This window comes from Phyllostomus hastatus, unplaced genomic scaffold (genome assembly GCF_019186645.2).
Source record: "Phyllostomus hastatus isolate PE091 unplaced genomic scaffold, TTU_PhHast_1.1 phas_scaffold_555, whole genome shotgun sequence".
Classification (NCBI taxonomy): domain Eukaryota; kingdom Metazoa; phylum Chordata; class Mammalia; order Chiroptera; family Phyllostomidae; genus Phyllostomus; species Phyllostomus hastatus.
The window spans coordinates 6,416,775-6,431,738 of record NW_025334036.1 but is presented as its reverse complement, the minus strand read 5'-3'; the positions used below and the strand labels follow the sequence as shown (position 1 = coordinate 6,431,738).

General features: G+C 54.5%; 1 protein-coding gene across 2 annotated transcripts in view; it reads right to left on the bottom strand.

Annotated features, from left to right (window-relative positions):
* Positions 1-14,705, bottom strand: part of ST8SIA2 (ST8 alpha-N-acetyl-neuraminide alpha-2,8-sialyltransferase 2) — a 40,801-nt gene extending 26,096 nt beyond the window's left edge. For both annotated transcript variants that reach the window (XM_045825036.1, XM_045825037.1), the window contains exon 1: positions 14,608-14,705. In XM_045825036.1, the coding sequence (XP_045680992.1) occupies positions 14,608-14,705 (98 nt within the window). The remainder of the gene's footprint in view (positions 1-14,607) is intronic.
* Between the last annotated feature and the right edge of the window lie 259 nt (positions 14,706-14,964).

Here is a 14,964-nt window from a genome sequence, read left to right as displayed (position 1 = left end):
AGTGGTAACAGAGGGTTGCAGGCAGAGGGTGAGCTCAGGAGTGAGCAGGGGAGAGCTGTTTGGGGGAGAGCACTGTGTCGGGACCCTCTGTGGGGGGCACTGGCCTCACAAAAGGCTGTGGGAAGAGCATCAGGCAGAGGGGTCTGTACAGGCCGCAGTCCCAAAGGCAAGAAGATGGGTTAGTGGATCCCCAATCTTCCCTCGTTTAAACTTCACGATGTTCCTGGGCCCTCATCACCCCAGAAGATGATCTGTGAACCTTCATCTCTCCTCTTCTCTCCCCACCTGCTTATTGGTCCCCCTTTCACCCAAGATTGTGGTTCTGTCACATAACCAACCCCTCCTCTCTTTTCCAGCTAAGTCCTTGGACCCTTCCTACAGGTCCCACCCTGATCCTGGCTCTTCCAGAAAATGTCCCTCTGGTCCCCTGTGCTTTGTGAGGACTCCCTCCCTCTTTGGAGCTCTTGGGGTGCAAATCATCCGTATCAGTAGCACAGCGTCGTCATTTTTGTTCTTACTCCACGGCAGGGCTCACACTGAGGACAGGGACTGCCACCGGGTGGATGTGCTGCACATGCCAGACATTTGTTGGAGATAAGGAATCTCTCTGATACCCGAAGGGAGAAGGCTTCCCAAATCCCCCAACTTAGCTGTGTTTGATGACAGATTTTCCATACATTACTACACATACCCACGTGCTTTTCTGAAACCTGGTGTACTGAGCATAACAGCAACCTGTTGTAACAGAGCGCTTCTCCTGCTGGTGCCGAGAGGCAGGAATAGCAATGCCGTGGCGTCTATCTTGCAAGTGTATCAAGAGGCTTCATGAGTCGTGAAGATGACTTTGGCAAAGCCTGGCACGGAGCAGGCACTCAGTATGTTAGTTTGCCTTCCTCTTCTTTTTAATGGCCTTTTTTTTTCTTTTCAATGTAGAGCAGGTGGTGGATGAAAATAGATCAGCACCTATTTACTGCCCTGCTCTAAAATTTCAGAGCAAGGAATTTAGAGGCAAAGCAAAAGGAGTTGCTGTTTCCAGTGAATCTGGGCCCCTCTAAACAGGGAAATGCACTGAGGGTGTTGCCCCGCTGTGATGCCCGGAGTAGTGAGTTAGAGGAGACCTGCCCTTCATCTAACCCTCCTTGCAGAGGTGGGGCAACCGAGGCCGGGAGGGCTGGAGCTTGTGCGTAAGGTCCTGGGTCTGCTGGTGGCAGATTCCCATGACAAGCCCTGATCTCTGAACTCTGACTCCAGATGTGTTTCTCTTCATCCCACAAGAGCTGTCTCCCCCACCAGACCGCGAGTTCCTTGGGCACTCTCTCTGTGCTGCCTTCATCTACGCATGTCACCAGCATCTTGCGCAGGGCTTGTGAGCACCTGTGTCTGGCGAAGCAGATGCATTCACTCACGCAGCTCTGCGGTGACCTCGGACCCTCACGCTAACTGTCACAGAGCTTGGGTTCCAGGGAGCTGTCCTGAGGCTTTACTCCAGGGGCCTCTGTGAGTGCCTGGTAAGGCTCTATCTGATTGGAAGCAGATGGACTTTTCCAGCACGCTGGCCCCTGGCAGACAGTGCATGCTGGTTATGCTGAAATGCTACATTCAGGAAACGGTCATGAAGCACTTGCCAGGTGCCGTGCACTGGGTATACAGCGACAATCAGGACGGGGATGGGTCCCTCCCTTATGAGAAACCACCTTGTATAAGATGCAAAAAAACTAGAACAAAAGTAAATATGCCAGCACCAAGTTCAGGCCGGACTACCCTTTCCAGTGGCTAATTTCCACCTATTTCCAAGACAGCAAATAAAAACAACACTGCACAACGGGGCTCTGATGAAGACCCCAAATCCAAGAGTCAATATATTTTACTTTATTTTATCTCAATCGATCTCAGCTCCCGAACGTTTCAGCTTCAAAAGGTAAGATTAAGTGCCATTAAGCCAGCCAGACCAGCACTGATTTAAAAACCCTCCTTGATGCCATAGGACGGAGGAGCTTGGAGGCCCTTATTAATCTCCTTGTTATCAGCTTGATCTCAGCCTGCCAGGAGCCGGCCCAGCTGCTTCCGATTCCGGCCGCATCCCTCCAGTCCCCTGGCTACTGTGCGCCAGGCCCCCGAGCCTGTATAGAACCATGCATCACCCTGCTAACAACACCTACTCTGTCTGTGGGCCGGTCTCTGTGTGTGGAAGGGGGAAAGGGGGAGTGGCTTCATCTATGACCAGGGTGGAGCTCGGTGGATTTCAAACCAGACGACTACGTGGGAGCTCACATAGCCCACCACATTGTCTCTCCTTCCGCCATGGGGAGAGATGCAGTTGACCCTCGAACAGCACGGGCTTGAACTGTGTGGGGCCACTGATATGCAGATGCCTTTTCAATACTGTAAATGTATTTTCTCTTCCTTACGATTTTCTTAGTGACATCCTCTTTTCCCTGGCTTATTTTGTTGTAAGAATTTAGTACATAATACACATAACAGAAAATACATGCTAGCCAACTGCTCATGTCAACTGGAGGCTATCAGTAGTTGGGTTTGGGGGGGCGGGGTCAGAAGTCATACCGGGGTTTTCAACTGTGCGGGTGCTTGGTGCCCGTAACCCCCGAGCAGTCCAGGGGTCTACACTGTAGAAACAACTGTAGAACCCAGGTGGCAGGGGCCTTTCTGAGTCCCCAGGAGTTAACTCCCTTCTTCCTGGCCTCTCTCCTTCCCTGCCTTGTTCTCCGAGCCAGCACGTACCCTCTGCCAGGCACCGTGCAAGGAGCTGGAGGGGCAGCCCAGCTCAGGTCTGCAATGGTCCTGACCCTCTTGGGGCTGCCATCTGGCAGGGAGAAGGGCGCTGAGTGAGAACCAGGAAGTGTGAGGGGCGGTGCACAGGCAGTGGAGGGGGCCGGGGGGCGGGGGGGGCGGCCTGCACAGTAGGTGCCGACCCCGTGTGCTGCTCGGGCGGGAGGGCCTCTGGGCCTAAATCATCCCGGCCTCTCAGTCGTGCACAGGAGTGTTCGACTGGAGCGTGCTTTGTGCACTGGGCGCCTTCCCGGATACAGTGATAAATTAGATCTGGTCCTTTTTCTGGAAAAGATTAACTGGCTTGCGCTCTCTGGAAGTTTTGCAAGGAGTTGTCGCAGCTCTGCTGCCCGTGGGGGCAGGTAATGGCCGTGGGGCAGACGGCAGGCTGACACGCTGTCGCTGCCTAGACTTCAGTCACTGTCCTGGCCTGCCTTCGTGTGCCTGGTGCCTTTATGGACTTAATATTAAATCTTCTTCAAATCGAGTCAGTTAAAAACGTAAACGAATTTATCATAGAAGGAGTCTCCATATCACTAACGTAAATAGAATACCACTATCCCTTGCCCTAAAGAGAAAGTAAAGGCAAAATGAAATAGAATTACGTTCTTGGCTTCCGGCCTGCAGAGGCTGCCAGCCTGCAGAGGCTGCCTGTATCCGAAGGGGCAGACCGGTTCTGAAAGGGCCCCTACACTTGCCTTCACTCGCCCCTAGAGGCCTCCCTCTCAGTTCCTCCGGTTCTCCATGACTGAGAGTGGGGTTTGGAATGGGACTGCAGGCTGGGCAGGCCACTGAGACCACTCGGGGACCCCGAGAACTCTAGGGAGCTCTTACTGTGTGTCCCAGCTGTGACGTGAGGCCATCGCTTTATAAATGATCACAGAGGAGTGCTCTGCTGACCAGCTTCCCTGGAAATTGCTATTCTGCGTTCCAGCCCTGGGTCGAGGGTGTTTCTTGTACAGACGCACGGCAGCCTCCTTAAACTTGAATACCTCGCTCAGGATGTCTCCTTGCCTCACCTCCTGCCTCGGGCCTCGTTTGGGAGAAGAGCAGTTCAGTCCCAGGGCTGAATCCCAGCCCCTGGGAAACGGTGGTTAGACCTTTACAAAGCTCAATTCTTTTCTCTCTATTTATTAAGAGGTTACTTCACCTAAGTCTCAATTTACTTGTCCATAAAGTGGGTTTTATTAAAAAGGTGTGAAATAATATGTGGAAAATTCGTGGTATACACATGGACATTCAGCACGTGACTATAATAATAATAATAATTATTACTTTTCCCGACATCCATTGGAGGGTCGCTGTGGGCCGACTCTGTGATGGGCATCAGGGGTCCGGTATCGGGAGGGCACATACAAATTACCTGGGCTCTTATTATGATGCAGATTCAACTTCCTTAGGTCTGGGTCTGAGGTGAGGCCTCAATGTTGCATTTCTGCCAATACTCCAGAGGTTGCCCATGCTGCTGGTCCGAGGGCCACACTCTGAGTGACAGGACTCTAGCCCAGTGGGCCCCCCCAACCCCGGCCCAGTGCGGTCCTCAGAAGGACCGAAGGCATTGGCATCACCTGCAAATCGGTGATGCAGAGGCTCAGACCACTGCATCCAGGCCTGCTCAGTCAGAACCTCGGGGTGGGGCCCGCATGGCCTCAGCAACCTCAGACAGTGCTGAGCCCCAGCTCTGGCCCACCCTGCCCCTGGAATCCGCAGCATGTGCTCCCCTGTTTTCTTCTGGGAACCGAGTAGCATGAGCCTAAAAGGAAAGAGACAGGTAGCTCAGCATTTTCCAGCTGAGCAGGAGGCCAATCTTGGGGTCAGCATTTTGGGACCCTCCTCTCTTTTTAGATTCACCCTAGAACTAAACACTAAGGGAGGCAGGTGGTAAGGAAAGGGGTGGCGAGGAACCTGGATCTTGGAGGGAGGGGTGCTCTGGGCTGTCTGTGCCCTTGGCCTCCAGCCTCCCTCCCCCGTGCCTCTGGTCCCTGCTGCTCCGTGCCTTCCACTCGTGCAGTTCAGGCTTTCATGAGACCCATGGGCCCCTCCACCGAATGTGGACAGGCCAGTGGGCCAAAAGCATGTGCAGAGTACCCACAGAACAGTATGGATGTGCATGTTCCACAGTCCTTACTCCCAGGTGCTGGCTACTTGAGCCACTTCCAGAAAGTGTGTCCAAATATACTCGTAACAAAAAATGGTTATTATTTGTGTAATTCTAGTTTGTGTCCTTTCCTCCCTCCACTCCCTCCCCACCATGCCTCTTTGTACTGTTCTCTTTGTTGAGAAGATGTTGTTTTGTTAAAACCAAAATTACACTCTTAGATCAATGTGTCTTGAGCCAGGCACTGTTCATATTGATTAGGGTACAGTTGAGGCATTATCCAGACTTTAAATACAGTCAATTCCCAAACTTCTGGAACCTCAGAGGTGCAGTGGGAGGAGTCTTGCAGCTTACAGGAGAAGAGCAAAGGAAAGTCACCCACGCTATCAATTTACCGAGTCGCTTTCTCCGGATATCTTATGTCTCCTCCTTTCATTATTTAAGCAATGCTGGCATTTACTGAGAAAGGTGTGAATGAATCCTGGTTATCGTTCCTCTGAGCACAGCCAGTATTCTTCTTCTTGAAACTGGAGATGGGGAAACCTTATAACAAGCGCCCACAGCTCCCTGGGCTGCGTCCAAGCGAGGCCGCCCCTTCCTCGGCATCCACTGAGATGTGGTTCTCCAGGCTGATGGCCACCACTGTGTTTGGGAGGCTCCTCTGACCTGCCTTGAGTCTTCCCCGTAGTCGCAGATGTGTCCAGCGCCCCTTCACAAACTCTCTGCATGGTACAGAAAACAGGACTGAGAGTGTGGTGGGCCCAGGGCAGCGGGAGGAACAGGAGCAGGCAGCCAGTGACTTGAGTGCACAGAGGCCGCTAAGAGCAGCGTGAGCTGTGGCGTCAGGCAAACCAGGTGAAATCCACGCTTCTTGTTTCCTAGCTGTGTGATCTCAGCAAGTCCTGGAACCTCTCTGAGCCTGTGTTTCCTCGTCTGCAAATGGGCAGACAGGGTGCTGATGAGGGTTAAGCAAGTGACCCAGGTGGCCCTCAGCAGAAAGGCGGACACGGCGTCAACCCTGGGAAACAGGGCTCACTGTGCCGGTACAGCCTCCCCGGAGACGCTGTCCCCTCCCTGACCGAACCCTTCCTCCTTGGCCAGGCTCTGCCAGGCCCGAACAAGCTGACTGCACTGGTCCCAGAAGAAAATCCCTCCAGGCGTTAATCATTTGTGTTGTCTCTCTCTTCCTTCAGTGTGTTTCTCTCTCCCTCTCCACTAACGAGATGGTCACACCAACACCGTGCTCCAGCGCCATTCTAATGAGCCTCGGCAGGGGCAGGAAGGTGGCTGGAGGAGAAGGCAAGAGAGAAGGCGCAGTGTGTGCGTGGTGGGGACCCTGTTCCACGACAAGGCGGTCCGGAGCTGACAGCCCTCAGCTGTACCGCTCTTTCGGGGCTGCCGTGTTCCATCACAGCCCTGCTGTAGCACGTGGTCCCTGTATGTCGCTTCCAGTGTTGCTGCTCCCAGGTCCCTCCCCCAGACCTTCCTGCTTCCCAGCTTCATCCTTTGGAAATCTGAGCATGCATTGTTTTCCCCTCTGGATGTCATTTAGCACATCATTTCTGAACAGTTCTTCTTGTTCTCTGGGGCCTGGGTTCAAACCCCAGCACTGCAACTTACTAGCTGTGTGACTTTGGCTGAGTCGCTTTACTGCTCTGGGTCGTAGCTTCCTCATCTGTAAATTGGAGATAATAACTCAGACCTCGTGGGGCTGTTGGGAAGATGAACAGGCTTATTTAGGATATCATCTGGCACACAGCAGGCATGCCAAAAAAAAAATGACTGTTGTAATTCTCTGCCGACATCAGCCTCCACAGGGAAAAGATGTGTGAGATGCTCTTCCAAGAGAAACTCGGAGCCAGACAATTAGATTTCAGGGGCCAGCAATATTCCCGGAAAATTGGGGTTGGGGAGTCACAGGTTAACCAACCTCTTCAGCTAAGGGAGACCATCACAAATGTTATCTATCTTCACCCTCTTTCAGGAAAGAAAGAGTATCAATACCCAGAAGAAAAAAAGAACATCATCTCAGAATACAGAATAGTTAGTTCTCAGGAGATGACAGCTGGCAACTTGAAACTGACATAATTGCCACTGACTGCATTGTGCTTTTTAATTTTCCTTCTTTTTCCCTGGGGATCACCCCCTATCTGCAGAGCAGCATCTGGGAGCCCCCGACCTAAGGGTCATTTCTGAGAGGCTAGACGAGGATGAGAAATTGTAGCCCTGAGCCTCAAAAAGGGACCAGGGAGCAGAGCCGAGCACGTCTGTAGTCTTCCAATAATAACAAAGAAAAGTGCTCGGGAAACTCTCCGACAGCGACAGCGAGAGCTTCATTTTCACAGAGCAGTTCCGGAGCTCAAACACACCCACAAGCAAGGCAGGAGCTGAGTTTCGGAGAGCAGCGAGGGAGCCGAGATTCCCCGCACAGGCATGTGGGGCGGGGCCATGCCTGCTGACCTATAACACAGATGTACGTCTGGTCGGGCACTCTGCGCTCTGCCCAGCTGGAGCAGTCCCTGTTGCCGCGGCGGAGTCTGTGGCAGCTGACTCTGAGACAGCGCTGGGACAAACAGGTCCCGTCAGGACACTAGGCAGCTTCCTAGCCTAGTGACGAATTGCAGGCGACTGGGGAGAATTTAAAACCATCCCAGCTGCCACCCAGGAGAGTGACTAATCCCAACACTTAAGGACAAGCCCCAGACCGGCCATCATTCAGACACAGGGGATGCTTTCCCCGGGCACAGATGGCACCTAAGTGTCTCACCCCGGGGCTTCTTGGGGGGTGATGGGCCTGTCTCCTGATGCACCGCCCCCCGTGTTGTTCGTGTCCCGCCTCCCACCCCGCCCTGGTATTTTCACTGGTCTTTCCACCTGTCTGTCTAGCTCACTTTTGCTGAGACAGCTGAGAGGTACGAGGCTCCTCAGCTTACGCAGGGCTACACAGCTACCACAGGTCTCGACCAATCCATCCTCGTCCCCTGGTTTGACTAGTGTTTGAAAATCAAAACACGGCTCACAGGTGCTTAATAAAGAAAATCTCTGAGCTGACACACACAGACCTGGCCTCGCGTTTCATATTCCTTCGATGTCTCAAGCATACGACATCCAGCATCCCTCCCGGGGAGCGGCTCTTACAAGGAAACAACTGGCCCCAAGTTAAGTCTGCTCTCAAGGCTCGTAAGGAAGCCAGCCAGATGATAAAGATGGACAGAGCGGGCACTTTGTCTCCAGGCAGAAGGAGGGCGTGGCTGGGGACAGGGGCCGGACTAGAAGGGACTCCTGGAGAATGACGAGCTGGACAGAATTCGAGGCAGGCTTCCACATCTGCTTATTAACTGAACTGGCGGTGGGAAATACAGCCCTGGGTCCTCCTCTTTCACAAGCTAGAAAGGCCCTTTCATTTCCATCAGCGTGCTCCCCAGCATTCTGGGGCAGTGAACAATGCCCTTAACTGGGCCGTGCCCACCTTGTTGGAAAAGCAGTGGGCTCTCTGTGAAAGTGCAGGGTGTTTGATTGTTATTAGGATAGTCTCGACCTTTGGGGGCAGAGGCTGAATGCTTGTTTTTTAAAAAAAGATTTTATTTATGTATTTTTAGACAGAGGGGAAGAAGGGAAGGAGAAAGAGAGGGAGAGAAACATCAATGTATGGTTGCCTCTCACGCGCCCCCTACTGGGGTCCCAGCCTGCACACCAAGTATGTGCCCTGACTGGGAATCGAACTGGTAACCCTTTGGTTTGCAGGCTGGCACTCAATCCACTGAGCCACACCAGCCAGGGCTGAATGCCTGTTTTTGTCATGTCCTAGGCTAGAGTTCATTCAAAAAATATTTTATGGGCTTCATTTAATAAACCATATACTTATCACCAGGGGCAGGGGATAAGGAAGAATTAAAACCTAACTGGTTTTTTTTTAAATTTTTAAAAAGATTTTATTTATTTATTTTTAGAGAGGGAAGGGAGGGAGAAAGAGAGAGAGAGAGAGAGAGAGAGAAACATCAATGTGCGGTTGCTGGGGGTCATGGCCTGCAACCCAGGCATGTACCCTGACGGGGAATTGAACCTTCGACACTTTGGTTCGAAGCCTGTGCTCAATCCACTGAGCTACGCCAGCCAGGGCAAAATGTAACTGTTGAGTCCATCTCAACAGCTAAGGACATACACAGGAAGAGCAGCTACCCGAGGCTGTCAGAGGAGGGTCTGAGGTCTGAGAATGCTTGGCAAAGAGGGTGATATGAGTCCTTAGCCTGATAGGAGGAGTCACGGGAGGGAAAGATAAGCAGGAGTGGGAGTCTGGAAAGGACGGTATGTGCGAGGAGATTGTTCCCGAAAGGAGGAAGACACGTGCAAAGGCACTGAGGCATGAAGGCACAGTGCATTATGGGAACGGAGAGCAATGTAGAATGGCGGGAGCCGAGGACGAGGACGAGGGAGGCCAGGGCCGGGTTATGTATCACCTTGTTCACCGTGCTAAAAGCAATGCAAGCCTTTATAAAATCCCACTCTCTCTGAGAAGTGCTTGTAATTTGCAGTTTAGAATATCCTCAATTTGCAAAACCTAAACAATTTTAAAACCTAGCAACCCTGCTTTATCACAGGAGAGAGACCCTGAGTGGTGAATTGGTTTCTAAGATGAATGTGTATTTACTATTTAAATTTGATGCTAGGAACCATTGGCAACAAGGACTTGGAACAAGTGAGTTAAAAGCCAGAGTCTTTTTCTTTAGTATTTTATTCTCCAATGATGTTTATACTTGAGCGAAGCACCCAGGATTGAAGAGAAGAATGGACTTCAGAAAATAAGAAGTTGCATTGTCTCTTGCAAATACATGTGCTTCTTAGAGAGTGCCCGGCTGCAACTGCTCAAAGAAAAGGTCATTTTCTTTCACATCTACCTGGACTCACCCACTGAGGGTGCACCTCACTCACCTCACCCTCAGCTGATGGCAGTGGCTGCTGCTGGCTCAGGGATCTGGCCTCAGCTGACAATCACAGCTAGCCCCTCGTTACTTTCCTAGATAGGGCTCGAGGTCTGGCTGGGGGGCACCGGGACTCCTGGGCATGGTATACTGGACGACGTTGGTTCTGATCAGTTGGATGTCCATTCAACAGGTCGATGTGCAAGAGGGACCAGTTTTCAAATACCTTTACGCTCACCCTCGGCCCAGACCCCCAGATGCCTAGTCAAGGGGCATGTGGAAGTGGGGAAGGTGCGTCCCGTTGCGTCAGGTTTGCAGTGGGACGGGAGTTTCCCTGCCTGTGCAGCCTAAGGGCACACCTGTGAGCCTGAGCTGCTCATACCCACGGCAGGCAGGGCGTGTCTGGAAAGGCGGGGGGTAGTGCCATTCTGTCCTGTGGCATCACGCTGACCTTGACTGGGCCAGAGGGACACTTTGGGAAGGTGAGTCTGAGTCCCTCTCCAGTCCTCTTTATTTGCCTTCCCTCTTTCTGCAGGCGAAACTGCTGAGGCGAATTCTGAGCCTCAGAAGCAAACTTCTGAGGTGCGCGCTCCGAAAACTCGGGGCCTTTGGAAGAACCCTGGAGAAGGAGTTAGGAAGGCTGGTTCTGAGATCTAGTTCGTAATATTACCACAGAGGGGGCAAGGATTCAGAGGACGAGCCAGGCCAGCGTGGTGGTCAAGAGCACGGCTTTGGCTTCTTCTACAACTGGGGCTACTTGCTTAATCCCTAGCAATCTGCACAACCTCTCTGAGCCTCCGTTTCCTCAACAATAACCCTAACATGGCTATGGCACTTTGCTTAGTGAGGCTGGTGAGGAATGAGTGAACTTAAGCAGTTAGCACAGTGCCTGGCACCCAGAGCTCAAAAAGAAGTCACTTTCGGTGCTACTGGTAGGGGACCGTTACGAGGCCAGGAGGATGACATGTGGTAAATGCCCATAGGGCCTTTGAAATAGCTCTTGGCTCATAGCAAGTGCTCAGTAAATCAGTAAATGATAACTACCATCATCATCTTTATCTTTACCATTTTCCTGGTTACTTTATTATTACTAGTTACCTCCTCCCTAACCAGAGTTCTATAAACTCTTACACAATTAGAGGAGCTCATCTGTGGACTACATTGGGTCACAGAGGAGACCTGTGCAGGCCTGTCCCGTCCTTAACCAGAGGGTGTTGCTTCTCGAGGTGGAATTTACCCTGATTGTAGAGAGAGAGGAGGTGTCTTAAAGGGAGCCCTGGACTCCCTTCCCATCCTAAGGCTCCGGGAGTCTGAGCCTTGCCCAAGGACAAGTGTGTGTGCCCATCCCTGGGGCAGACCTGGGAGGGGGGGACATTCACCCACCAGATGTTCCTGAGTGCCTTCTGACTGATGGGGTCTGGGGACACGTGGCGGGCAAGACAGGCATGCCCGCACCCCACTCTTGGAGGTCACTCTCAAAACTAAAGCCCGAGGGACAATCAAGAAAAGACTTTAGCTTATGACTTCGCCCCACTGACTCTAAAATTGGGGGCACTGCACACGTCAGCTAATCAGGGGTGGTTTTTTTAAAGCTGCGCCCGACCCCGGATTCGTTTGGGCGCTTTGCAGAGAACTCATCTTTCTAAATTCCCTCTCTCATTCAGCCCCAAGGAAGTATTTCCACAAGCAAGTGAATTAGAAATGTAACATTTTAAATTCTTTTCTTTTTTTTTTTTTAAATTGAATTGATTGGGGGTGACATGGGTTAATGAAATTATACAGACCTCAGACGTACAGTTCTACATCACATCATCTGTACGCTGTACTGGGTGTTCGCCACCCGAGTCAAGTCTCCTTCCGTCACCATTTGTCCCCCCCTCACCCTCTTCCACCTCCCCCCACCCCTCCCCTCTGGCCATCCCCATGCTGTTGTCTGGGTAGAGACGTAAATCTGAAACCCATCCCCGAGGAAAGGAGATGTGTGTCTCGGGAAGACCCCTGGGAAGAGAGCCCTGACCCTCCCGACGCCGTCCGCGGCTTCTAGGGCGGCGCACGACCTCTGAGGCCCCCAAGGCCAGGGCCCCATCTTCTCAGAAAGGGAACCGAGAGCCTAAGGGAAGTGCGTCTCAGTTTTGTCCCTCCAGACAATCCAGGTGCAATTCTCCTCTCCTCTTTCATTTCTCATGCCTGCATCCCTGAGACATTCGCTCCAGAAAGAGGTTCCTTCCTTCTTTTCTAACAGAGCACAGGGTCCCGCTGCTCACTGTCTTCCGGAAACAGCCTTCCTTTCACACACTCACTGCTGTCTCCCAGGAACCCACAGAGGCAGGTCACCTGCAGTCCTCCACGGCGCGGGGCGCGGTCAAGTTGGGGAGGGGTGGGCGGGGCTGGTCCCACGGCACCGTGGTCTGCGGTATGGCTCAAGGCCTCCTGGAGAGGCATGTGGTGCGGAGGGCAGAGCGGGCACCCCTCACTGTCCCTCTGCCAGGGCACTTATCACACGGAGTCCCCCCTCTGGCTGCTCGAAGTTGGGGCGGTTACGAGATTTAAATAAGTAGAAAAGGGGCTGTTGGGGGTTCCTGTCCTCTGTCCCTTATCCTTCCTCCCCCAGGCATGGTGGCTCCCGGATATGCCTGCAATCCTCTGAGTTCAACATGTGGGGGACAGACTTAGGGTGCTGGCAGAGGTGGCTGTCTCCAGTTGTGACCGGTTAGGCTAGGGGTCAGCCTCAGGACAGGGGCCCCAGAACGAAGGACAAAGCCACAGCAGACAACACATTTGAGTGGTGTGACAATTTTCCCAAGGCTCGGCCCAGGAAGGGGTCCCCCCGTGAAAAAGTTCCCGGGAGCACTCCCATGGCACACGAGCCCTGGGTTTTAGATGTATATATAAGTGCCCTTCTTACCTAAGGTCTTGGAGCGGCTGCCTGGGTGCCCTGTTGCAACAGCCTAGTGTGGGGAGTGGGAGCTTTACCAGGCGTTTGGCAGGAAGGCGCAGCGTTATGTGCGGAGTGATCTCCTGGTTGCATTTTAGAAATGAGAAGTCCCTGGCACGTAGAAGGTATTTGGTGAAAGTTCAGCGAGTGGATGAGCAGGGGACGGCTGCATGAGTACACAGCCCTTAAGATGTTCTGTCGGAACAATGGGCAGCGGCTGGTCCCTCCCTCTCACAGTCAAGGTCAGCGAGTGGTCTGGGCCAGGCAGAGCCCATATCTGGGAGGAGAGGCGGGGAGTCTAGAGGAAGGCCCACCCCACAGGACGTCCATCTTCCGAAACTTGGCTAGCCCGTTTCCTTCCCTACCCACGTTTCTGAGTTGAGCGGCTACAGAGAGCTGTTCTCCATCTCCGTGTGGGAGCTGGTGGCACACCGTGTATTAACTGAACAGTATTTGGGAAAGTTGTGGGAGCCCTTGGGGGAAGTCGAGGATGACGAGGAGAAAGAAGCCCAGGAAAGGATTCTTGAAGTGCAGTCGAGTTCCCAGAAGGGATTCTGGGGGTTGCACAGATGGGGAGGGAGGAGAGAGTCCTGAGGGCCTGGCCATCTGGGCCTAGGATTGGCCCTTTCCCTTTCGAGGAAACTGTCAACATAGGGGCCTTCCACTAGCGCTGACATGATGAAATAACAAATCGGACAAAGGAGGGGCACACGCGGCGCGGGACTCGCATGGGGCGCCTGGCTTGGCACTAGCCCCCTGAAGGAAGGAAGAGACATTCTCTCTGCTCTGAAACCTCACCACCGTCGTGCCCAGGGTCAGGGAGCTCTCCTCTGGGCCACTCAGAATCTTCTCTGCCTCCCCACCAGCGCACGGTGGGTTGGAGGCTTTAAATGGCGCGGAAGCGAAGAGGGGCCGGTCCCCGCGTCCGGGAGGCAGCCTGGCGAGGCGCGAGTCTCAGCCTCGGGGACCCACGGCGGGTGCGCCCCATGCTGCGAGTGTGCGCTCCTGGAAGTCCCGCGCTGGGGCTCACGGCCCCGCCCCACCTCAGGAGAGATCGGGAGAAAAGCTAGGGCAAGACCGTGCGCCAGGGGGCCCCGAAGACCACCGGGAGGCGGTATAGACTTTCCAGAAAGGTCTCCGTCTCGGCGCGGAGAGCGCACGGGAACTCGGGGGTGCAGGGGGCGCCGTGGGGTTAGCTGCGCGTCCAAAGCCAGGCGAGGGCGGGGAGGTCTCAGGCCAGCCCCGCGCACTCCGCCTCTAAGCAATTTCAGCACGTGCCCCACCGCTGGGCTCCCTGGTCGGCGAGAGGGAGAGGCGCGTGTGCCTGTCCGTGCGTACTGGGGACACTCCCCTCCCGGGAGTCGGTGCCGAGCCCCCGCCCTCCGCTTTGGCGGGGAATCCCCTCCCCCAGCAGAGAGATCCCCGCGTCCCCTGCCCACTTTGCCAAGGCGAGAAAGCGGCCGAGCCGGAGACAAAGAAACTCCTGCCTCCTCCACTCTCTGCCCCTCCGCCCGCCCCAGACACTCCCCCGCGCCCTCCCTCGACCCTGGCGACGTCGCGCGTGTGGACTCTCCGGGGAAGGGGGGGAGGGTGGCAGGGTGGGCGAGTCTGCTCCCTGATGCGGGCCAGCTGGAGGCTGCCCGTGCTCCCTGCCCGGGGACACCCCATGGCAGCCGCGCCCCCGCCCGCCGCTCATCAAACAGTCCCGGCTCCACGGTACCGCCACCACCGACCGAGACGGTACTCCTACCTCTCCAGCAGAGCGACAGGGGGGCGCAGCGAGCACAAAGCCGGTGGGGAGGGCGGAGAGTACCCGGGCGGGAGCGACCCCGCCAGGGCTTGGCATGGGCCCGGGCGCTGCTATTTACCCGATTTCTTCTTCGATCTCCGAGATGTCTGCGAAGATGAGGAAGACCACGAGCAGCGTGAGCGCAGCCAGCATCCAGCTCCGGAACTGCAGCTGCATGGTGGCTTCGCGCCCACCGGGACTCGTGCGGGCTGGAGCGAGGAGCGGGCGGGAGGGCGCAGCGGCAAGCGCCGGAGCCTCCGTGCGCGGTGCGCAGCGGGGCAGACACCCTGCGCTCCCGGCGAGTCCGGGCCGGTGGCGGCGACAGCGGCAGACAGGGGCTGCTCAGGCGCCGCGAGCCCGCTCTCTCTCTCTCTCTCTCTCTCTCTCTCTCTCTCTCGGCTCCCGCCCGCCCCTCCTCTCCCTCCGCTCCCCTCCC